Genomic DNA, 27,352 nt, shown 5'->3' on the forward strand with positions numbered 1-27,352 from the left:
ACAATGATGTACGGGTATAGATCTACAAAGATAAATGTTATACATGCAGTGCTAACCTCATGCTTCTGATGTACTATTATTAATAATTACAATTTTTGGATATCTTATCTCAAAACTTGAATGTATATCTAGACTTAATATCAAGTAAAGGATATCAATTAAATATCCTAATTTATGAAAGTTTGGTATTTTGGATGTAATGAGGTCTATGGTTTCTGTTCTAAGTTATAATGTGGGAATTCTATTCATCTTCTCTCGTTGAGAACAATTTACAAAGTCTATCTGATCCTAAAGTGTTATGATATCTACCAGTTTCATTTTCAAGTGAATGAGCACTTGGATATAGTGAGGATACTCCTGCTCGTTTTGCCTTCATCCCTGGTTACATGTGACACACTTCCCCCTTTCTGCTCTACAGTATGTTAAGTTCATTACAACACAGGCCCTGTGCACATGAAGCCTGCAGTGCAACTCTGCACTTCCTTATCCATGATGTCATCAATGCACATGACTAATTATGTGTGTTTACCAGGTCGAAACCAAAACCAGTCTACACAGCACTGAGAAGATTGAAGTCAGGAGTGTCAACATGTGACTGGTCCATTAACTTCTTCATCACAGGTTTTGTTACACTACTTGACCTAGATCTTGAGAGGTTTCCTGTGAGTGGAGGAGCCTATGCCAGTATACTAACTACAATCATCATTTATCATCAGTTATGAACAATGAAGTAATGGTATAATCCTCCGTATTCACCAAGTATGGTCTTTCAAAGAGTTCTCATGATTGCAGTGATATTCAAAGGAATATGGTGGGTGGGTGGATGGGTGGATGGGTTGCAGGGGTGTGTGTCCTTAGGCAGGGGCTTGTTGAGCTTTCTGCTTTCAAATATTGAAAATTGTCTACGAGGGTATGATTCTTGGTTCAGTTAATACACACAAACATCCAGGTTAGAATTGGTCTTCAGCAACCCATGCTTGTCATAAGAAGCGACTAACAGGATTGGGTGGTCAGGCTTGCTGACTTGATTGATGAATGTCATCATATCCCAGTTGTGCAGATCAATGCTCATGTCAATCACTGGATGGTCTGTTCCAGTCTTGATAAGTTACAGATTGTCATCATATAGCTGGAATATCACTGAGTGTGCTGTTAACAACAAACAAACAAGACTGATCAAGTTAATTTGGATGAAAACAGGACGGAAAACAACTGGCCATGTCTGCTACCTCTGATCTAGAAAATTCCCTCGTTTAGCCTACTACGACTACAACTATAACTATTCCTGAATATCTTAATTTCTATGCACAATAGTTTCTGAAGCTATCCCATTGTATCGGTCTATATTATCAAGTATTTCACTGCATCTATACATGCAATACCGAACATGCACATGCAAACATGCCTTATGACCTTCCAAGGGACAGTCTGCCTGTATGTGAATTATTCTACGGAACATCACATGAAAACCACTTTGTTTTTTGTTTTGAGAGATTTCAAAAACACTTGATATGTGCACACAATAATCCTTCAGCAAAGTCCAAGATTTGCAATAATCTCAACAAACAAACAAGTTTTTTGATATCATAAAATCCAACCTTCCATGTCCGGTTGTTTTTCCCTATAGAATTCTAACCATTTCAAAAGTTGTTCAACTGTATGAATGAGAGAAAACAAACATTGCCAGCTTGCTTCTAATACAGTCTAATCTAGGAAACAAGAAAGACTGTCCAACTCACATCACCTCATCCACGGAGGTTTGCACAGGTCGCCAAGAAAAAAGGTTTATTTGTGTGAAGGTGGAGTGAAGGAATGCTGCATTGTCTTCTTATCCTTATGTGTCAGACTTATTTACCCAGGGCCCAGTTATTGCTGGAGCTGGAGCAGGAACAAGGCAATATACGTAGCCACAGCTACATCAAAGCTTGGGAGTGGACTCCACTGGGTCACAGGTTATCACAGATTTCATATCTTCAAACACTGTTTTCAATCTGATTTCATATTAATATATTTATGTCAATGTGTCAAAAGTCTCAATAAATTCAACAAGACATTTCTATTGATTAATAAAATACTTAGCAATTCAGAGTTTCGGATTGGTTGATTTTCTTGAAAACTGGATGATTGTTATCCAAAATGGCCAAACATTTTTATCCAAAATGGCAATGACATGGAAGAATGTCCTAATGACATTTGTCCGTAGCCAAATCACTGCATTTACAATTACATAGAACATCTTCAAGACAAATCCTCATCATTTTATATTCTTCTTATGTTATCTTAAATTTTATATAAATTCTTTCCAAATATTTTCAAAGTAAAAACGGGGTTAGAACTTGAACTCCTTTGACAAGTGATTGTGAACCATTATTCACCATGTGCCCAAGCATCTGATTACTTACAAAGTAATTTATATTACTCAACAATCATTACATCATTTTATGTCTTTTGGATTTATGATGCCAGCACCCACTTACCAAGCATCAGTTACTATTTCTGGCACAAATAAACAACAACCGAGACTTAAGTTATATATATTGCTTATATATTGCTTCTCAGTTTTGCTGACATGGTAGATATACAACATACATGTAGTAGTGAATGTCTGTATTGAGTGTTTGTCAACTAAGCAGGAACACATAAGCATAGCTGATTCTTTCATAATACATTATTTTATCACTTATAACATGACAGATTAACTATAGTAATACAGTAAACGTTTATAACAAACTGACGGATATAATGAACTGTTTTTGATGTATATATGTTTATTACGAACCACGGTCATAACAAACTAAAATTAGCAGTCCCTTTGAGTATGAAAGAATCAGGGCCCACTGGCACAAACCGATCTTAGTGCTACGACTATTGTAAGCCTATGTTACAGTATGGGAATTACAATCATCTTAGCGCTAAGATCGCTTTGTGAAAGTGGGCCCAGGTGTTCTTTAACTTCTTTTGAGTAGCATATATAAGCCACCCAAAATAATAATCTAAAGTCACAGCCATGATCACTTCCTGGGAAAACAGTTAAAGCAATAATGGCCCAATTAGACTCGTTCAAGGACATTCCAACCATTAATATTGATCACTGATCTAACAGTCCACATTAACAAAATGGCCCAGAATCCATTTCATTAACGAGGTTTCTTGTCATCAACAGGTTCATCCAATAGACTGATGGCTTGCAAGATACATGTACTTCCTTAGCTTACCAGGCCTAAACATGGTATGAAGTCAACAACATACTCGAGTTGTCAGCGGGACCAAACTAGTTTACATTAAATCTCCAAGGCTAGCTCAGGTCATCCTTGGTCATTTGTTTACTTGACCCTTGTCCTAAGGAGAGTGGACACTCCACGAATAATTGACCATGAAATTGTGGTAATGGGGTCCATCAGAGGCCCTCTGGGAGGGATTTATAGCCAATCTTGGGCTGTGATGACCCTGTTTCCTTATAACCGAGTCAGTTCATTGCTCTGGTAGTTGTCATAAATGGTCAGTTTATACGTATAGTCTCCATAAACTGTACTCCATCACAACAGGCAACTCGAAGAAACTATGGCTATGCATGATAAACTGTTTAGTACATCAAGCTAAACAATGTCACAATAAAGGGATTGTATCTGTTGTATGAGGATGTGGTGCAGACACCATGGACAAAGCGTAAAGTTGGACATTTCTTACGATCACAATTGCAAACAAGGAGGTTAATTCCAACTGAATGCATGCTTAACAGGGTCCCATTCCATAAAGTGACCTTAGCGCTAAGATGTCATAACTTACGCTTACAATAGTTGTACTTGTAGTACAAGGACCTGTCACTATAAGACATAGCGCTAATACTAATAAATGTATTTTACTTACAGAAAACTACGTTTATAATGAACACTTAATGAACTGATGGATATAAAGAACTGTTTTTTAACTGGCCATTTGCTTTAAATAAATATGCTGTATATATGCTTATAACAAACTACAGTTATAACGAACTAAAATTAGTGATCCCTTTGAGTTTGTTATAACCATAGTTTACTGTTTTTGACAGGGGCCTGTTTCACAAAGTGGTTGTAGTGCTATGACTGCTGCAAGTCAGTGTTAAATTATAGGAGTGACGACAGTTGCAGCACTAGAGCCAGGGGTTTACTGATTTAAAGAAAATGGCAAGAGTAAACTGACTTTTCAGTTGATATAAAAATTCACATGCAAGATGCATTTGTTGCCTATCCAAACAACAATTGCCATTGTTTAGTTGCCAACTCAAACTAAACAGTTTGACTGGGCTCTGTCTACTCTCTAAATAGGCAGCATGTTCAGTCATTCATTATAAAGAGAGTTAAACATTTAACTTCTATCAAATTAACATGGGTGTTCTGAATAGAATGCTAATTTCTTGTAAGTTTATGAAATTACAGCTTTTCCCCCCATTCCAAATGACCACATTAAGAATGAATTCACTGATCAAAGAGCTTGTTAAAACAGTTCAAACAATCAACTTCCTTGTGAAACTGTGCTGGCAATGGTTATGTTCAAATTCATGCTCCATACTGAGTCATTTAATCATTTTCTTTGTCACATTAATACTGATTACCTCACAACTTTGATAAGAAAGTTCTAAAGGTTAGGTCACCTTCCCTGATGATCTGAAATTGTTGTATAACTAAATACAAATAGTTCCCTAGCAAGCAAACTGATAATCAACACATTTATACATACAGTATGGCCCTATTTGTAAACAACAGCGGATGAAACATGTCAAATACACACCCAAACAATTTACATCTGGATTCATTTCATATTCATTAACAGTGTCCTACTTTAGCTACTTGTCAGCAGCCTGAGTCTAAAATTTATGCAGGTCCAGTAAGATCAGCATATTCTTATAGTCAATATACTAAGACAAAAATTTCCTAAAAATAATGCCAGACTATGTTTGTGTTAGTAGAATCAAAGTACTTAGAACAGACTGCATTAATCATAGCTTTTATATTTGCTTTTAAACACGAGACAATGATATATCATGGAAATCTGTTGATTCACAAAGAGAAACAAATAAATCTGAAATCACTCAAACATTAATAATTTTGAGTAAGAAGACATATATCATGTATAAATATGTATAAAATATATCTATGTAAAAAATACTGACATTAACAGAGCTTCCTGATTATCATTCATGGACTTTCTTTTCTCTAGCCTAATCAATTACTCTGATGAGATAGGAGTACAAATGACACAACTAGCTGTGAGGCAAATAGCTTATCTCCCCTTGCAATGTAGGTATAGATTAGCCCTGTAGGTGTGAACAGTAACAAGTCTGTAGCTAGAGGCGTATCAGTGTCACTCATTGCCAGCAGCCAATAGAAGGTATAACACTTCCAGGTGAACGCAGAGTTCAATATTCAACATGATTCAAGAATCTTTACCATCTGGCTATTTCCAGCCACCATATACATACATGTTACACTTAATCCTGGTGTGATTGACAATGGACTCAGGCTACAAATCTAACACAGATTTCAAACAGATTATTTCAATAACTTGAGGCTTGACTATGATTTACAACTTAGGGACACTGTGTCATGTCAATCCTATACATGGCATTGGACACTGACAATGGCTTGTGGCAAAACAAATAATTCAAGTATCCTTGAAAAAAACAAACCATCAGCACTTTCTCACGAAACTTTACATTAACACGATCAGTCTATTCAGATAATCTTATATTGATATTTAGAAATATTGCAGGGTCATAAATATGAAGCAGTAGTAAGACCTGGGGGTCCTAGAGATTTATTGATGTAGTATTGTGTCCAAGGATCCCTTGAATCATACACCTCTAACATTATGAAGGCAGAGCTCCAGATAACATTTTGAGCAATTCAGTTTTTACTCTAGGGTTTCTATTCTAATTGGATTATTACATTTTTCATTGGGTAACCAATATTTTTTCACTCATCTATTCATCACCCTAATGGGGTTTTCAGAAAAATTAGCGAACATTTTAAAATTTAAAAAAAAATGAAATTATGTTTGAGACGTATATAACTGTTCTAAATATACAGGCTTGACTCGGAAAGTAAATTAGCTAGTAATTTTGTTTTGGAAATTAGCTCCTTTGTACGCATTCTGAAAAAGCTTCATCAGGTATTTACGCGTGCTGTTTTTATACATTTGAGTTTTTCATTAAGTGCATGCGTTTCTGTACAAAAGTTAATTGAAAGTATTTGGGTTTTGAATATTTAGGGGGAGTATTTTACACAAATACACTATTTATCTGTAGCTCTGTCAGGGTTAGAAATTAATTCTGCTAGTGCGAAACTAGAAAAATACAGGAAGGACAAAAAAAAATTTCCTTGTGGATTTCCTCTTTCACCTTCAGACAAATGACAACTCTACAGCACACCATTTTGGGAACCTAGTGAAAACTCTTAACGTGGTTATGACAAGCATTCCTTCACTATAATTCTTCATTTTGACCACCGTGTAGTAACTGCCATAGATCTATCAGATCAACCTTCACATGTTCTCTAATAAACATAATTATACACAAAGAACAGACAACATAACAATATCCAATTAAATTTACCCTACCCCCACCCAAATGGTTTCTCAACCCGCCCGAGGATACAAACAAATCACATAATCTATATAAGTTTGATCTGAACATTTCTGCTAAAACCATAAAACTCAATGTAAGAACAAATGATGCCAATTCAAAATCATATCTTGTTGAAAAAGTTGAAATGACTGAAAGTCCCAACCAAATGTTATATCACTTCATCCAGAGGTTAGTTCTAATTTTATGATATTTACATATATATGTGTGTGTTTTTCTCTACCAAGGTAGGTATGCGTGTCCTCTAAGTGAGCTCAATGACAGGGGGAGGACACATCACCGGTACTGGTATCAATATGTCATGTCAAGGGGAGAGATAAAACTGTCACATTCACTTCTATTGGTATGGCCCTTCTACTTGGAAGGAAGCAGCACAGCTTTCATACAAAGGCTTGGAAATTAGTTCTGAAATTAGTTCTGAGACCAAATGTTTTAAGAGATTCTCTGTGCTACTTTCTTTAATAATCAAAAGACAATTTAAATACTTTCATTTCAAAGACTAAATATCAATCTTCAGCAAGCCTAACTGAACAAATTACTTACACCTTGTGTCATTAGATTAATGATGTGACAGCAAATATAGACATGAATACTTTCATAATTTTCTACATAAAAATAATTGCAAAGAGGTATTTTACTTTGTATGATATCAAGTGATAATGTAATCAATGGATAATTTCATGATAGAAACAATTACATAAAAAGCAATTTAATGAAAAACAACCGTACCCTCCGAAACCAAATAAAATATTTTCTTTACATGTAAATAGCATTTGTTTACTGGTCTACCCCAATCATATAAATCAGTTAACATAATAATGGAATTATGTGCAGATTGAAACAATAATAATAATGCCGAATCTGACCGACATTACTAATTTGAAAAGCACAACAAATAAACCTCATCTAAATGACATAAGCTCCACACATGTCAGTGTGACTTTCTGTGCTACAGCAGGATTACTATTTACAACTACAACCAATCAGTGACCTGTACCGATTAAAGCTACCCCTAACGATCAATCAAATCTCATTTGTTTTCTTTTGTAGCAACAGCTGTCTTGCTCTGACAGAAGTACTTCCACCTCACCGACTCCTGTCAGCATACAATAGCCTGTATGTATACTACAAGGACTAAATCAATTTGCAAGTATTCACACAGGCATTGATGACAAAATCTGCAAATCTGCAACAATATGGAAATATTTCATGTAAAGAAAGACACCCTTTTATCCTTTTATACCAGTCCATCAAAAAAACAACCTATACATTTTCCAGCCACTGCAATACAGTTGGAGTAAGTATATATATGTATAAGCTGTTGAAATTGTGAGAACTGAGGTACAGTCAGTAGGAACATTCCTTAACAAATTTCTTGTCACAAAGTCAATATTTCCTGAATAGCATAAGCCTTTGTAAACTGTTTGAGGGCTGACATAAAGAATAAGTAACTTCAAGTTAGGGAAACATGCTGTGACACATTAACTGTCATATCAACCTACATAACGTCTTTAGTCTAACTTTCAATGACAGTGGAGACGACTGCTGAAACTACAATAAGCAGACAAGCTCCATTGACTACAGAAATGCTAAGGTCAGCATTAGTTTCCACAAGACTACCTGCCCAGTCCTGTTGATGTAATGCGACCTGTCCTAGATTTACTTTGCTTGGGATAGGTCACTATATCTGTGTAGAAGGATCGCTGAAGCAAGTACCATCAATGGTTTGTGATACGAACTGAAAGCTAAAACATTTCCTAGTTGCCCATGTTAAATGTTGATGTGATCACATAACTGCATGCCTTGGTATTTTACCACTAGCTTATCCCCCTTCTTGAAGTACAGTTATGACCTTAATGGAATGAAGCATTACGCTTGTTCATTCACATGAATACAGCCCATGCAAATTTGCTTTTTATGGGACACATTCTCCAGCCAATAAACCCTTGTTCACCCTTGTCAGGCCTCCGTTTAGAGTAGGTGGTTTGACAAGGTTGTGCTCTTGGCCCTATATGAATACTGATAGAAAAAGCTGGGACTACAGTATCAGCTATTGATTACACGAGGACGAACCCAGGCTGATTCTCACCCTACCCTGCAGTGTAAACAGCATAATGTAACGAAGAGTACAATATTCTATGAAGCCGAAGCCCATCAATGTGTCTTATTTTAGAACTCGACGGACAGGTAGACATGTTGTTCAGAATGACTGAATCAGGCTGAATATGCAGGAAAATCAATGATTCCGAGTGACCGAGTTCAAAATGAGTGATGTCACCCAAGATCAATTATCATACCCAATCGGCTGTAATGCATTGTATAATCATCTCTCTATTATTGTAGGCTTGCATCAACACTTGACATGACAATTTAAGACACAAGCACAGTTTATGCATTAGTACATATGAACATGACCTTGATGACCTTGCAGTAGGTAGTCAAACTACATCTAAATATAAACTTGAATATACACCCAACATTAATGTGCCTCAGAAGAGGAAAGTTGTTTATCAGCTGCTTTTTGTTACTGCATTGCAATGTTAGTTTCATGCTTTGAAACTGTTGTATCACGAAACAGTTCAAAATAGCTTTATAGAACATGTAATACAGAAATAACTCTGATAATATCAGTAATATAACACCAAATACGAGGAATAGCGCTAAAATATGTCATATCATAGATAAGATGTTCAAGAATGATATCATTATATTAGTCGAATATGCAAGGACCTTACAATGAACTTCCTGTAAACAAATATTTTGTGTATAAAAAAGGAAAGTTACAAAACATCAAATGTGAACAATTAAATACTGTTTATCCTTGTTCATTTTCTGTATTTAGCATCACAAAGTTTTCAGAGAATAATAACATAAATAACTTATGAGGAAAAACAGCAAATTGTTTATCTATGAGTTGGTTCCGAAACTGTTGCTTTAAGTCATAGATGGCTATTTCTAAATTTGGAACAAACACATACTTCAACACATACTCCAATGTCATCATATACTCCACAACTTAAACAGTGAAAACACATCAACTGATTTCTGATGTTGATCAGGATTATAGAAATACATCTGAAGCAATGAAGTGGGTGACAGACCCAAGGGATTTCTGACCACAATACGTTTTTTGAAGATGATTCTATATATCTTTTAGAAATACAGTTTTCTGAAACCTGCATGCTGTATACTGTATGCTGTATTAATCCCCTAACTGCCTTAAATAATCATCAACATCATTACCAAAAATCAAACATGTGGGATAGCTGATTCCTGTTGATAGTGAAAGAATATACTGCTGTCTTGCAAAGAGGTTTAGGGATTCATGGTGTCAAGCCTTTTAAAGCATGTTTTGTGACCAACTGAGCAAGAACTGTCTCAGACATGATATTTTCATCAATTCAATCATTGTTTCCGAGGATACTGACAAGAAGAAAATTCAAATAATTCTAAGCCTCAATTAAGGTTTCAACAACAGTAGATAGACTAACTGAAAGGCATTTAGAAGTGATTCATTCACATAAGGAAGAGAATATATGGTTGTCAACTTCTTTATAATAAAGAAGTTGACATCCATATATTCTCTTCCTTGACTGAATATTCATGTTGACTTCAAATAATCTTACGTGCCTTCGGCATAGGACCCTTGAAAAAAGCTTTGAAGTGTTCTGTTCTGTGTTCACTGTTCTGATGCCAAATTCTAGAAAAACTTTGTTCACCATATTTGGCTAATTGTCCATATTTAACATTAAAATCTACTGAAAATAATCCTTAAAGCCAGGAAGACAATTTTGGGCTATTACTCAAAGCCAAGAAGGTTTTTGGCAGACTTGAGGCGGACTTCAAGCAAGCCTAACCTTCCCACAAACGCTGTGGTGATTGTGGGTGTCCCAAGATTGCCAAGTGCTCAGCATAATCTATACTACTCAAAAGAAGTTTAAGAACAGCCAATATTGTGGGTGTCCCAAGCTTGCCAAGTGCTCAACAAAATGTATACAACTCAAAAGAAGTTTAGGCTTAATCTGTCATGACATGACAGATCAACTAGTCACATGTAAGAAATCAGGTGTTCTTAACTTCTTTGGAGTAGTATATCTGAAGTTAACAAGGCAGCATCTACACACCCTCCTCATGCACCCCGATAATTGGCACAAAAGTACAATAGGATAATATCCCTAGTGTGTTATCGTCTGGTCCTGCTGCAGCAAACACATTTTATCATAACAATTCAGGAAGAGAAATCAATTCCCTATGTCCCATTACAGATCAATACTCTTTGCAAGTATTCATGTCAGTTTTGTAGTGTTGAAATTTATGACCATTACTTATGAATGTAACACCTGGGTCGATATCATGAAATGCAATCTCTTCAGGTTGACTTTGATTGAGAAAGGATTTTGCACGTTCAAAGTTAAGACATGTCTGGTAATGAAGGGCAACATGAAATGACACTATCAATATCGGTATTCACACAGTACTAAAGATGCTCACTTTCCAAAAGGTAGGAAAAGTATTTGATTGAATACACATGAAGTCATAGTACAAGCGATAGACTTTTTAGTTATCTGTTTTGCCTAAATCATGTTGATGGCTAAGTGACAGCTTATTTGTTCCCTCGTCAATTTGTGTCATATTAAAACGTGGTTCTGATAATCAATGATTGATTTCGGGGAAATGATTTCGTTCATCAGGGCTAGAAAAGCTTTATAAGGGGCAATTTTCTACTAGTCCTTACAATACCTTAACCATTAAGCAGTTTGGCAAGGACTACAGGACTAGTGCCAATTTCTAACGCTGTTCATAACCAGACAGAATAATGCAATTCATCTAACATAAGAAAACATTTAAGCCATTAGAGCATCACTGAGAAATATTACAAGGTAATGTAATGGAAGAAATGGCCAGTTTGAAAGAATCAATGCTGACAGTAGACTTCTAATCAAATTACACTTTTATTTCACAAATTGTCAAGCAGCGATAGCACTAATGCTTTCTCAAATTTTGCATGCCATCCCAGATATAACCAGAATGTCTTGCAGCATAAGGATTTCTATCCCCCATCTTAATACTTAGTTGTCCTCTTAAAAATCAATTGCTAAAGGAAAGTCTTGGAACACGTTTTAATACATGCTCAGTCAGGTCACAATATGTAGACCTATGCCAAATCTGTCTTCAGAAGAGGCATTTTGATTGGTTGTTGAATTCAAACTCATGAAGGAAAGAATCCTGTACAATGAAGATAAGAGAGACGGTAACCTCACTTCCGAAACTAGTTTTTTTGTTGCATGGGTCCACCGTATTAAATGGAGATACAAAACACTAGACAATAGAGGATGGTAAATACTGTCTGCCCTCAGATGCAGGGGCAAGGTTGCACCTGGCCCATACTGATAACACATAAGACAACCAAAGCATTAATTATTGCACTTTATCAAAGGTCAGAGTTCAGGAGAGATATACCATGTCTCGTTGTCTGTCGATCACATGCAAACTGCCAGCTTCACATCTGCTGTTCAGCATAACCTATTTCTACTGTAGTCATGAGTGACAGGTGTTCATTTTGCACCAGACAAATTACTCATCATGTTATTCAGCTCATTATTCAGCTCGTCTCAACACAGGTTTAGACACTTATTTTTATTTTCACTAGTTCGCAAAAATGCTATAGTGTTACCATCTACTAAAAGGTAAAAGTAGAAATCCACAAGGAAACATCACTAGTCCTTCCTGAATTTTACTGGTCTCAGGCTAGCAGACTAATTTTGAACCCAGCATCCCTTCGACCAGACTTGCACAAGTCTCCAAAGCAATAATTATTAGTTATTAATAAATATTAGTTATTATAATTTCTAGTCTTCCCTATAAGAGACTGGCATCCTTAGATGTACTGTTCGTTTATCTAGACTTGCCTGTTGTAAGGATAGAAATACCCTACACCCATAGACCTTTAATTCAGTACAGCATTGGAGCAAGGCTACCCTTCAACATAACATGACAGTAGGATAATTGCAACACATAGGTCCAACATCGATCTACGAAGTACAACTTCCAGTTATCTATGTCTAAATAGCTTTCACATAAAATGTCTTCACATGATCATGCCCACTGTGTAAAACACCTCTTTATTGATGGTTATTTCACGAAACCACTAGTCCGAGCTGCGGACCAGTTGGAAATATGGCGTCTACCCCTGGTTGCCCACAACTAGTCCTATTACAGCAAGGTCATAGACACTGTTGGTAATCCACTACATACACTGGCTTCTACAGGGTTGATAACAGAAGGAAATAGGCAGAATTCCAAGCCAGTTCACCTGTAATGTGTACACAAGCTGTTTTCAGGCTGTGTTAAATATTTAAGTGCTGGGCAGTACCGGGCCGGTCTGGGTCAAATGACAAAACAATACAGGACCATAGTCCAGGTAACATTGGAATTCATTGACAAAGAAGTGAACACGTCTTCTTCAAGTACTACATTACATAAAAGCAGATGCTATCACGAAATACTCTTTTGATGTATGCTTTCAAATGGTCATGACAATGTCCAAACTGAACATGTAGTTAAATAGAGACTAAACATGCTGTGAATGATTTCATCAAGCAAGTGAAGTTTTGAATTTCCTTGTATGAGGTAGTCCCATTTCCTTACAAATTCAATAAACCTTGGTTTTATTTAAGCTCCATTATAATGCAAATAATACTACAAAAATACTTCCTCTTCATGGATGGACATATGATGATATTTTACTAAAAACAAGTGATAGAAACTAACATTATCCACACATAACATACATGTCTAGTGAAACCCTTTAAAATGGCAAATTTCTACCTTGTCCTTATGATACCTTAACCATTGAGACTGGGAAGGCCAATAGGACTAGCCAATTGAACCATAGTTAATGTGTCATGCCATTACAGATTAAATAGAGTAATATTAAAGAATCAGGTGGTCCGTAACTTATTTCGAGAAGTGTAAATCAAATCAAAATAAATATGTATATTTTTCGACAAACTCTAGAGCCATGTAACCTCTTAACAACTGCAATGTTTCAGTTGACAGAACAGATACCTTTCTTGATTTTCAAATTAACTATGACCTTTGATATTTGTAATGAAAAACAAGTTGAAGTGAAAGAGTTTAACCTTTGAACTTCAAGAATGCGCAAATAGAGACCCTGTTGAAATACGACAAGTATTCCAACATTATGTTAACTATTGCTTAACATTGTCAGAATAATTGGAATTCCCTGTAAAGCAAAAGCTGTAGCTGTAACATGTCAGGCTCACAAGGATTGCATTTGTCAAACTTTCCATTACTCGATGGAGGCAGGGAAAACTAAGCAAATGAGTTATGTACAAAGAAAGAGATAATCCAATTTGTCTTCCAGGTGACAACAGCCGCAGCAGTCTGGGAATCTCATTTAGGAATTGTGCACATTGTCAGTGATAATAGCATATGTAATCTTGTCTTCTTACATCAATAGTCTTTATGCTATTGATAAGATATTGGAACAAGCGCTGAGCTGCTCACTATTCAGGGACATGTTGTTATGAGCTATGAAAAAAAAGTACAGGCGAAAATAAGTCTAGTGTGTAGTACCATGGCCCAAGCTAATCTGAATTCTGGTCAATGTTTGCACAGCTTATACAGCACAATACACCAGGGATTACAGCCTACATATGCACAGAGGCGTATTAATCATATGAAAACCTTGGTTTGGCCTGACACAAACGTAAACTGCAAGTGACATTAGATAAGAACGATCCTTTGAAAGTTGGTGTCAGATGGGAAAATTGCACTTTAACCTACTTTTGAAACATACTGGGAGGTGAAGTTCATTTCCCAACATTTCACACTGAGGTGTGGCACATGTCGGTGACAGACAGTGATCCGCACTTTACTTGATGTTTTACAGAGTATAATAAACAGTAACAGCAGCAGTAGAAAGCTGGTAATAGCAAAACCCCTTTAACCATGATGACAGCAAGGTTTGTTTACCACACAGTGAAGCAACACACATTTCAATGTGGTAATTAATCATAGATTTCACCCTGACCATAGATGAGGAAATCAGATACATTTCCTCATGAACTTCATGACACATTCACCCTGAAAGCATGACACATTCACCCTGAAAGCATGACACATTCACCCCGAAAGCATGACACATTCACCAAAATGACAGCATTACACATTTACCATATAATCAGGCATTCACCATTATGACAGCATCAACATTAGGTTGGCAACATGCAACAGAAACGTTTCTCTGAACTACCAGGACAAATAGCACACTATGTAAACAACAACAAAAACTGAGGGGAAAACAGCAACAACTAATCTTTCGACTTCAGATGACAAAACCTCGCCCATTATCACACAAATTTCTCCACGACAAAACACACTTGACTTAAAACAACATGTTTTTCATCTCATGAACATAGTTTAAAATGTCTCTCCTATATGTCACAAACTGCAGTGTGGCAATTTATCATGTAACATGCATCAGTGGATGCACAAGCCACTCATGTCTGCTCAGATGACAACATGTACATAGTGATGATGGCATATCATGTTACCAGGATCATGAGATGTATGTGTAACTTTTTGACTATGTATGACCCAGATTACCACAGGTCAGTGGGAGGGAAACAATCGTATGTGGCGGTGTTCATTCCCATCACATCAACATGACAAGACACCTATTAGTGAATGCTGACATAAATTCTTTTCAACATGTTTTTGCTATTGTTAAAAGTATCTACACTATTATCAACGAAAACCTTGTTTGTTTTTTAACGCCACACTCAGCAATATTCCAGCTAAAGATTGCGGTCTGTACATAATGGAATCTGGACCAGACAATCCAGTGATTCATCAATATCATGAGCATCGATCCATGCAATGGAGATACAATGCTATACATCAACCAAGTCAGCAAGTCTGAACACCAGATCCTGTTAGTTGCCTCTTACGACATGCATGGATTCCTGAAGAACTATTCAAACCTGAATCTTCACGGGTCAGATGACACATATCCATTAGTCCCAAACCTCAGTCTAGTCCAAAAGTTTATGGTCTAGTAAGATCAACTTGTACTAGTCCACATACTAAGATTAACATATTATGCCTTGGGTTGGTGGACTCAACAATATTTTGGGTACAGACTGTATCCTTGTCATAACCCTAATGTCAATATCTGAAAATCCAGGGGGTACCTGGATGTAAGTATTATAGGAGCAAATCTCAAGAATACCTGGGCTCACTTGCACTAAGCGATCTTAGCGCTAAGATGATTGTAACTCCCATACTTTAACATAGGCTTACAATGGTCTTAGCGCTAAGATCGCTTTGCGCAAGTGGGCCCAGGAACTCCTTAATTTAAAACACTGCATATTATTTCATGGTATAAGTATAATATACATGTTATACACTTCCCAGCCATACTGAACATGTTACACTTGGCCATCTATATCAACAGACAACCTTGATCTACAACTCACTGTTCATGATAATCACTTGAAGTACAGGGAGTAAATATCAACAGTGTCAACTGCTATCACACCTTATTACACCATCAACGGCAGAGCTACAGATAAGAAGCGTTTCTGCGTAAAACACCCCTAAAAAATATTCAAAACCCAATTACGTTCAATTAACATGTGTACAGAAATGCATGCATTAAATGAAAAACTCAAATTTATAAAAACAGCATGCGTAATTACCTAATGAAGCATTTTCAGCATGAGTACAAAGGAACTAATTTCCGTAACACAATTACGAGCTAATTTACTTTCAAAGTCAAGCCTATATATTTAGAACAGTTATATACCTCTAAAATGTTATTTCATTTTTTTCAAATCTTAAAATGTTTACCAATTTTGGGAAAACCCCATTAGGGTGATGAATAGATGAGTGAAAAAATATTGGTTACCCACTGAAAAATGTAACAACTCAATTAAGATGGAAACCCTAAACTCAATTGCTCAATCTGGAGCTCTGAGTGGGCAATTAATCTGACAATACCACAACCATTGTCAACCAATTCAAAGTCCTCCATTAGAACAGCATAACATGATGGTACACAAGTCACTTTACATGTAACCATCGCCTTCTAGATGTTACACTGATAGGAAGTAAGACGGATGATTTGACCAGAGAGATAACACAATCTTCTTCCTTATCACTACTACCGTATTCGACGTAATAAGAGCCACAGGAACTCAGAAAATTGCTTATTAAAACAAGTTAACACAAGTCAAATTTGTCAGAGATTGAGTGGTAGTAAACAAAATTAAATCAAACGTCAGTCAAATTATAGAACGTTTTTCATAACAATTACAGGGCAATTATTTACCCATTCTACCCTGCCATTTTCTTTAAAAAAAACAACCCAACTGTAATATGCACAAGAAACTAAGGACTGTCATGTAAACGTTCCGTAGTAGTAGGATGCCCTTAGAAAGATAACTCACAGATTAGTCTAGAAGCTGGTCAGTGCTTTCTGGAGCAGAGTACTTAATACACCGAATACGGTATACTGGTAGTCTACATCTATCATAACAGTGATTTACATTTGGCCTTGACCCTTGATCATATTAGAAGGTTCAAAGATAAAACTGCTTGTCGAAGACTGTTATCATTAGCATTGGGTGACTATGTCATTATGTTTTGTACATTGTTTACTTTTGTTAATCTCATCACTTATCCGAATCCTGCTATCACCCTTGCTCCCGTATCATGAAGAAAAGGATAAATCAAAAAGCCACGGTTCCTAACAGGGTTACTCATCACTGGTAACACAGGCAAGCGCTCATTGTATCTCATGTCATGGCATTCAGGGCTAGTTATTCTAGGTTATGGTATATTGAGTAACAATCAATACAATGGCAAATAATATTCATGTCTTAACATGTATTATGGCTTTGTCCATCAACAGAACAGATGAAGACAACCCAATAATACTGAGTTAGGCAGCCAATAGACTAAAAAGAAAAAGAATTAGGTACTGAAATATCTTGACAGAATTTTAAAATGATTTCCAGGTCACCATCACAAGCCATTTACTAACAATTTACATTAACCGGTGTTATAATTAAGGGGGGAATCTGAGGTCCTTTAAGGTCTTCTCCTGTGCTACCTATCTCTGAATCTAGTAATGATCCAATGATATTACATGTACCTTCCTTGTAAAACTCTCCTAATGATGATGAGAAGCAGCTTTGACATCTGGGATAAACCTGGAATGTACCTACACAATCAATGCTACAAATAATTATCTTGGCTTTGTTAAAGATTCATAACAATCCTCTCACATGGTGTGTTCAGTGCATGTCTCACGCAACAAGTGGACCAATGACAACTGCCTAGCAACAGCTAGCTGACAGAAGACAGTACTGGTCAATTTCCTGCCATAAATTTCAGACATGTATACAGTGTTTAACATCAAGGAATATAGTCAGTATGTCCTTGTCATAACCCAAATGCGATTAACTTATGACTTAGGGGGTCCCTAGATTCAAATACCATAGAACCTCATGGACCCGAGAAACCCTAAACTTTGAACACTGTATATCCATCTCACAATAATGACATATAAATGAACAAGAAAGTGTTTCCATCACAGACACGCACAAAACAGCTGTAGCCCTGTTGCTTTCTCGTTCTGTGGCAAAACACCTGGCCTCACTTCCTTGACACAGGGCAAGTCAAATCTAATTTTCATAAGCCAACGTTCAAATTCACATGCCAAAACATTTTATTCTAATTTCCCTTTCAGCCTTGCCAACTTATGATGAGGTTGCTGCAACCCCAACACAAACCGGAAGACTTGACTAGGCCCTGCCTAGCCTTTAATGTCATACAAGCCCCTCATAGACAGGAACAGCCTACAGGTATATACAACTAATAGCAACCACACTACACTGTTGATAACATTCATCTCATGTTCAAGGAGGATATTTTTTACACAATGTTAATTTTATTCAACATTGTTTTGAAGATATGACCTAGAACCTGGCCTTGACCTGTGATAAATGTGACAAGAAAGGTGAAAACAATTCTGCAAATTCTTGCAATACCAAACACATCCCTGAGCATGCTGAGGTGTCAAAACATTTTTGGGTTAAAAAAAGAAAACCTAATTTAGATTCTGAATGTTTTCTTTGAAGCACTTGAAATGACATGAAGGTGTGACAAATGATTTGGGCAAAATCATGCTTCTATTGGTAAGACAATGATATTCATGTAGATATATCACAAGCAGAAAGAAAGCTGATGATATGGCACAAAACTATTTCAACTAGTTGCTAACTCTTGATGTTAAGGGTAGCATAGTGGTTAAAGTGTTCGCCTGTCACACCAACGCCCAGGTTTTATTCCCCACATGGGTATAATGTGTGAAGCCCTTTTCTGGTGTCTCCAGTTGTGATATTGTTGGAATATTGCTAAAAGCGACGTAAAACCACACCCACTCACTCACTCTTGTAGTTAAACAGCCTCTCTACAGAATATTTATGTGTATGGTGAAAGCATGTTGCTTCTGATGAGGGTAGACAGCCATTGAGAAGTCTAGCTGTACTAATCTAACACATTCCTACTAAAAACTTCCCTATATTCCATAACTGATAATATGATACTCACAGATGTCGACTTTAATCACTTTAATCAGTTAATGTAAGAATAACCTGAATAAGTGAATGGGTACATTCCTCCCCCCCCCCCCCCCCCCCCCCCCCCCCCCTCCAACAACTGTTGACCCCAAAACATCCAACCATACCTGAAAGACAATCCTTGGCTTTACTCTTGTATTGGCATTTAAGACAAGAGCCCCTTTGTGGGTGAAATACTGAGCCCATATTAGAACAAAGAGCTCCTGACAGCAGGAGAATGACCAGACATCCTACATTAATTCTACACTTAAAGAACCTATCTTGATAAACTCATAAATTCAGCCTTACACCAGGATTACCCTCCTCATTGGCCACACCAGAATTCCTATGACATGTAGCAGGATGAACACGTTGAGTCATCAAATTTTCTGAAATCAGGTCGCCAGGTACAGTCAGCCAGCCATAGCGAACATTTCTACACCACGGGTGAATGGTGCTTTCAGAAAGTGATTGTGTAGTGAAAAGATAGATCATTACAAATATGATTAACAAATATTTTCCTCTTAAAGTGCCCGTACAACTTGCACTTTCAGTTTCTAGTGAGCACAATGTCTTTACACATAGCTTCACAATCTTGACAGTGAATCAAAAGTACCAGTACTCTTTTAACCGAGTGATAAAACAAGTTAGAATTAATGTCAATACATACCAAAAAATGGCAATGTTTTCTTGCCAAAGTCAGAAAAAAATGCTATTCGTTCGGGTCCTAACTTAGGGTGAATCGCTTAAGTGGTTATCAATTCCATTAAAAAAGGAGTAAATTAATGGGCTTCCTGGTGCAACCATAACCCATGATACTTGGATGAAGAACCCCCATACAACGTTTTCCTTTTAAATACCCAACTCTAGCTAGCAGTTCTCTGGGAAACCAAGCTCTACTGACCCCATCCATCTCACCACAGACCACAAAATGTTAACCTCATTTGACTTAAGCTGTGTAGATAAAACAAGTCAGATTTCTGTGTACAAACAACAATAGCCATTATCTAAACAAAGTTTTTTCTTCCTTGTAGTTAGACCAGAAAAGTTTACAAAAAGGATGTCCTATTCATGAAAGTGACAAAATAATTGACAAAACTTTACAGCAAAGTTTGAAAGTAGGACAGTAATATCACTTATTTAACATGTGGATAATTTTATATCTATGTGAACGATTCCTGTGAACTGCAAATTTAATTGAATATTGAATATAGGCCTAGATCTATGTGAGTTTATTTCAGTCTAAATTTGAATTCAACATTTAAAAGGAAGTAAGATAACAACATCAGTCATATATATCACTCGGAATATGGTCTCTGATGTGATGAAATGGAATTTGACTATTTTACATTTTTAACTGAATATGTTTCTTTTTGGGAGTTAGGCTACATTGAACATTTCTATCGTTTGTGGCATTCATTATTAATTATCTCCCGGTGAAAATCGATAAAAAACGCGATAGCGAATGCATCCCTTTAGTATTTTGATACTGTATATCTTCTTCAATGTTCATACATACATTATACCTACATACATGTACATGCTATGGCACACTCTATACGAAAGTTGAACTAGCTAATGTCGTCCCCCACTTCGGCCTTGGGTGACACCGAGCCTAGTGCGCAAAACCGGTCGCAAAACCGGTCCGAACTTCACAGGTAAGTGAATTCGGTGACATGTTTATTTCTGATCATCATAATTGTTTAATTATATGCCAGAAGACAACAACGATACACGTCTGTCATAATGTAGTCGTATTCAGTTCATAACGGTACTTATATGCAATAATACTGAGTTTGGGCACTTGTGACCCTCACGTATCGAGGGGACGCAAAATCGGAAATGAGTGCATAGCTACCCCTCCACTGGCACCTGTGAAATGTTAATTACAGGTGATATCAGGTCGATAGCAAATGGTCATTTCGAAACTGATTGATATGCTATGAGTGTAAATGTTTTTGTCTTCTTACCCCACTGAACAGTTCACATAACTCGCGCCGCTGTTCGGCTGTCAATCCCCTGCTATCCGCCATCTTGTCGCTTTACCAAAGCACAGGGTGGGACTCCAATCGTCACGTGATTTTGACTAAAACCGGAAAAGAGGCTCTCTATTGGTCAGTATCTGAAAATAGTTGAGCTCCAAATAAGGCAATATTTACTATACATTCACAACCTGGTTGTGAATCACAAAATCCAAGTGATAATAGCGTTTGTGTTATTAGCGAATTCTAAACGAATATTCTTATAATTGATTATCCTTTCGACTCGGAAAGTAAACGAACGTGTGGACCATTATCGTGTCTGAATCTTCTCTCGACATTGGCTTAGAAACATAACATGACAGATCTATATTTAATCAAAGACGAATATATACACATATATGTTTATACATACATCTTTGATTTAATGTATAATTTTGAGGATTTACAATTAAATAAGTATCATAACGTAAGGTTATAAAATCATCCAGCATATTCAGGTTCTCTTAAATCTACAACCCCTGGAAAATATAATTTAAACAAGGAAATATATTTGTTATCAAGAAAACGATAACTAAAGGTAAAATAAACGCGGATGTCATCAAATACTTTATATGCTGTTTTCACAAACCTTGATCGAAAAATACATCCACGTATATGAACAATATTCACAATATCAATCCCCGTAACGATAACTTCATGTAAATCACACGTGTGGCTCAGCTGCGAGAGCGCTCCGGTCTGCCTCGCTAGCCTACTGAACTGTTTTCACTAAACTAGCTGTGACCCAACTCACAGCAAGTCACGTGTTAGCGTTTAAGTATTTCCTGAAACCAAAGAATGCCCAATGTATAACTCGCTTGGACTAAATTTTAGGTGACTGGCTTCTCGACACTTTCCTAACATAGAAATGCGTTACATTGGCACCTAACTATATTTATTAAATTTAAATTTTAGAAACAAATAAGGAGAAAACATTATATATATAATATATATTTGAATAATTAAAACAACATTATTATTTTCCAACTGAGACAATAATCAACATGTTTGTTATTCATAGTTAAGACAAAGGGAGAATATGTTTAGTAATTTAAAAAAATAAATCACACAATTCATTCTCACATATAAAACTCAAAACAGCGACCCGAGGAAAATGCAATCAACACAACTCACCTGGACAGAGTGTAATTATGCGCCGATCACCTGCATACACCTGTAATTAACAACTATTCTAACAGTATATTCCCAGGTGACATGAAATAGGTGTGATGTAATGCATTTATGAGCGGGGGTGATAAGATTATGTAAGACAAGGAAGGCGATTATTCCCTAAAGCGCTCACTGGGTTGGGGGGGATTAGTAAGTGGTGATCTCAGTGGAAACCGGTTATGTTACTGTGTGTTAGAAGGAATGTAATTTATTGCTACTAAATGGGCTGTAATGAGGCAGTTCTTATAACGATAGGCATTGCTTGAATACCTAGTTATACTCTATTATTTTCCAATATTTTCAAATGCGCTTTGTCTGAATTAAACATATCCTCACGGTGCCGTGTTAATGTTTGATATCAACAGAGAGTATATAGTTGTATAATGGTATATATACCACCAGTTATCATTAGGAAATGTTCATTTCATAGTCGGAATCGCCACTAGATTATGTTAATGTGTTGGATTATTTGACAGGGGATCGACAATCTAATTTATGTAGCCTGACAAAAATATTGTTCTTCAGCTTATGAAAGATACATTTCCAAATGATATACACCAAATAGCATACGTTCTATAGTCGCAAACAAGCAATACTACTTTGATGTGACTTGAATATCCTCTAACCCCCACGATCCAGTGGCTATACGATATGTCTATTGTGAAAAATAAATAAATACATACATTTTCGCAATTGAATTTATATGAATTAGCTGGTTAATCGGGTATGAATTCCACCATATATGTTTACGTGTATGCATTATATATATAGTAGACCACGAGTGTGTGTATTTGTTTGTGTGTGTGTGAGAGAGAGAGAGAGAGAGAGACAGACAGTGAGGGAGAGAAGGTGTGTGTGTCTTAGGTAGGGTTATTATTGGCGCTATGGTGTAGACGTCTCATTAATGGTTGGTTGGTTGGTTTGTTGTTTAACGCCGCACTCAGCAATATTCCAGCTATATGACGGCGGTCTGTAAATAATCGAGTCTGGACCAGACAATCCAGTGATTAATATCATGATCATCGATCCATACAATTGGGATCGATGACATGCATCAACCAAGCCAGCGAGCCTGACCACCCGATCCCGTTAGTCGCCTTTTACGGCAAGCCTGGGTTGCTTCTCCTTAATGAGTTGGGATAATTGTGATCGATGGTACACGTAGATTGTCGTAATGAAGCCCATTATTTTTTCACCCCAAAGTTAAACCATGATACTATGATTGCTATCTACAGATGGAGACTCACTTTGTTACGAAAAACAGCTGTTTATTTAAAAAAAAAAGTATTTAAATTTAGAATAAGATTTCATACGGGATGTTTGTGGCCCCTGCTGATGGAGTCCAGATGTTTTCGACTTGCTTCGTGAAAGGGCACGGTATAGTCACGCCGGAAAAAGCTACGGAACACATTCAACTGATTACAACTAAATCCCAGAAGTGACTCATTCCAGAGATCGTGGCACTTCTAAAGACCGCTGCATGATTATATGTATCGTGTTACGGAATGTGGCGAGGGTTGCCGAATGGGTAGGTCTTTGCTGACCATCGTTAATGTACACACGGCCGAGTGGCCTCGAGGGAGTGATCAAGTACCGTAGGCACTCAATCTGTAGACGCACTGACTCAGAGCTGACCAGCGCGTTTTTCATGTCCTCGTAATAAAGAAGAGAAAGAGATATTAGTTAAAGTGATTTTTTTCCCCAGTCAGATCCATGATGGAAATACCCCACTGAAGGCCCCGAGTCAGTTCAAGGATCTGGAAGCCTCGGAAGCTCAAGGATCTAGACACTCTTGACAGTTCAAGGATCTAGACGCCCGTGACAGTACAAGGATCTAGACGTTCGTGACAGTTCAAGGGTCTAGACACAAGTGACAGTTCAAGGATGCAGACACTCGTGACAGTTCAAGGATCTAGATACAAGTGACAGTTCAAGGATCTAGGGACCCCAGTCAGTTCCTGGATGTAGACACCCGTGACAGTTCAAGGATCTAGGGATCCCAATCAATTCAAGGATCTAGACACACGTGACAGTTCAAGGATCTAGGGACCCCAGTCAGTTCCAGGATCTAGACACTCGTGACAGTTCAAGGATTTAGACGTTCGTGACAGTTCAAGGGTCTAGACACAAGTGACAGTTCAAGGATCTAGACATAAGAGACAGTTCTAGGATCTAGGGACCCCAGTCAGTTCCAGGATGTAGACACTCGTGACAGTTCAAGGATCTAGTGACCCCCAGTCAGTTCCAGGATCTAGGCACACGTGACTTTTCAAGGATCTAGGGACCCCAGTCAGTTCAAGGATCTAGTGACCCCAGTGAGTTCCCGGATGTAGAAACCTCATGGCAGCCTGTTCAAAGGGTGACCGGAAGAAAAGTTACAGAAAATAAGTTACAGATTTGGGTATGAAAATAAGCTACAGGAATAACAGTTACAGACTCAAATTAATATATGGCTTTTATGATATTTCATTGGATACACACTGTTTTATATACGTAGCATGATTCACAGTATTTAAAGTCTAATGTGGCTTGTGGAGTCTGATATACCATCCAACTCCTTGCCACAATTGTGTGCTACAGAATTTCATTCTTCAGCGATGTCCAGACAAACTACCTCTTCACCTTCTTGACAGGAGGGGGCCACGGGTGGCCCAGTCGTCTAAGGCGCCGCGATTCGCTGTGCAGAGTTGCGTCCCTTGGGTACGCCAGAAACCTATGATTGGTTCGAATCCCGCTTCGCCCCGATTCCATCCTTCACAAAAGTTGTCAGTTTGCGGATCACTGGCAAGGGGTGCATCGTGGACATTCCATAGACCACATTGTCCCTAAAGTCACACTAAGTCACATGAAGTCATATATACCCTGACCCGTGAAGATTCTGGGGTAGAATAGGTCTTCAGCAACCCATGCTTGCCGTAAAAGGTGACTAACGGTATCGGGTGGTCAGACTCGCTGACTTGGTTGATGCATGTCATCGATCCCAATTGAGTGGATCGATGCTCATGATATTAATCATTGGATTGTCTGGTCCAGACTCGATTATTTACAGACCGCCGTCATATAGCTGGAATATTGCTGAGTACGGCGTTAAACAACAAACCAACCAACCAACCATATATCCCCTGATTTGAGAATAACATACTTATATTAATTGGGTGATTGGCTTCTCTCGTTATCTCCAGTGACCACATTGTCGCATCACGTGTTCCCAAATTAACCTTAAGATTAATTACAAATTGAAATAATACTCTCTCACAGCAAAATATAAACAAAACACCTGTGCATTCAAAAGGCCATTCAAAATGTGTGATGATGTTACAGACATTATTATTTTGTGTAACTTGATGTCCTTTCACTTTTCTTCTTTCAATAATTGTACAAGGATCTAGAGGCCTTTGGTCAACTCAAGGCTCTAGAAACCAACGTAGGTTCAACGATCTGGAGGCCTTTGACCAGCTCAAGGATCTAAAAAACCCAATAAGTTCAAGGATCTAGAGGCCTTTGGTCAGCCCTGGGATCTAGAAACCCCAGCAGGTTCAATGATCTAGAGGCCTTTGGCCAGCTCTAGGATCTAGAAACTCCCAGTAGATTCAAGGATCTAAAGGCTTTTTGGCAGCTCAAGGATCTAGAAACCCCAATCAGTTCAATAATCTATAAACCCCAGTCCATTAATGTGTGTACAAACCTCAGTACATTCAATGATCTGGAAACAAGTAACTTCAGACAGTTTAATTCACTTTACAGACTCCAGACAGATCAATGATCTTGATCATTCGGCTAGCCTAAGGATGTACCGATCCCAGACAGATTAATGATCTCGATAATTAGATGCTACAGCCATTCCATGGATCTACAGACCCCAGACAGGCCAAGGATCTAAATGCTTCAGCCAGTCCATGGATCTACAGACCCAAGACAGGTCAAGGATCTAAATGCTTCAGCCAGTCCATGGATCTACAGACCCCATGCAGGTCAAGGATCTCGATGCTTCAGTCATTCCATGGTTCTACAGACCCCAGACAGGTCAAGGATCTAGATGCTTCAGTCATTCCATGGTTCTACAGATCCCACGCAGGTCAAGGATCTAGATGCTTCAGTCATTCCATGGTTCTACAGATCCCAGACAGGTCAAGGATCTAGATGCTTCAGTCATTCCATGGTTCTACAGATCCCAGGCAGGTCAAGGATCTCAATGCTTCAGTCATTCCATTGATCTACAGACCCCAGGCAGGTCAAAGATCTAGATGCTTCAGCCATTCCATGGTTCTACAGATCCCAGACAGGTAAAGGATCTAGATGCTTCAGTCATTCCATGGTTCTACAGATCCCAGGCAGGTCAAGGATCTAGATGCTTCAGTCATTCCATGGTTCTACAGATCCCAGGCAGGTCAAGGATTTAGATGCTTCAGTCATTCCATGGTTCTACAGACCCCAGACAGGTCAAGGATCTAGATGCTTCAGTCATTCCATGGTTCTACAGATCCCAGGCAGGTCAAGGATCTAGATGCTTCAGTCATTCCATGGTTCTACAGATCCCAGGCAGGTCAAAGATCTAGATGCTTCAGTCATTCCATGGTTCTACAGATCCCAGGCAGGTCAAGGATCTAGATGCTTCAGTCATTCCATGGTTCTACAGACCCCAGACAGGTCAAGGATTTAGATGATTCAGTCATTCCATGGTTCTACAGACCCCAGACAGGTCAAGAATCTAGATGCTTCAGTCATTCCATGGTTCTACAGACCCCAGACAGGTCAATGATTTAGATACTTCAGTCATTCCATGGTTCTACAGACCCCAGACAGGTCAAGGATCTAGATGCTTCAGTCATTCCATGGTTCTACAGATCACAGGCAGGTCAAAGATCTAGATGCTTCAGTCATTCCATGGTTCT

At 37.7% G+C, this 27,352-nt stretch overlaps 1 protein-coding gene across 2 annotated transcripts in view; it reads right to left on the reverse strand.

Annotated features, from left to right (window-relative positions):
• Positions 1 to 22,005, reverse strand: part of LOC139462397 (plastin-2-like) — a 41,364-nt gene extending 19,359 nt beyond the window's left edge. Inside the window, exons 1-2 of one of the 2 annotated variants that reach the window (XM_071244082.1) lie at positions 21,880 to 22,005; positions 21,240 to 21,355 (exon numbers count right to left, since the gene is read on the reverse strand). In XM_071244082.1, the coding sequence (XP_071100183.1) occupies positions 21,240 to 21,302 (63 nt within the window). In that variant the 5' untranslated portion in view covers positions 21,303 to 21,355; positions 21,880 to 22,005. Of the gene's footprint in view, positions 1 to 21,239; positions 21,392 to 21,879 lie in introns of both variants that reach the window. The other variant, XM_071244081.1, reaches the window with a different exon arrangement.
• Between the last annotated feature and the right edge of the window lie 5,347 nt (positions 22,006 to 27,352).

The sequence above is a fragment of the Haliotis cracherodii genome, unplaced genomic scaffold (assembly GCF_022045235.1).
Source record: "Haliotis cracherodii isolate W230 unplaced genomic scaffold, xgHalCrac1.p SCAF_15, whole genome shotgun sequence".
Lineage (NCBI taxonomy): Eukaryota > Metazoa > Mollusca > Gastropoda > Lepetellida > Haliotidae > Haliotis > Haliotis cracherodii.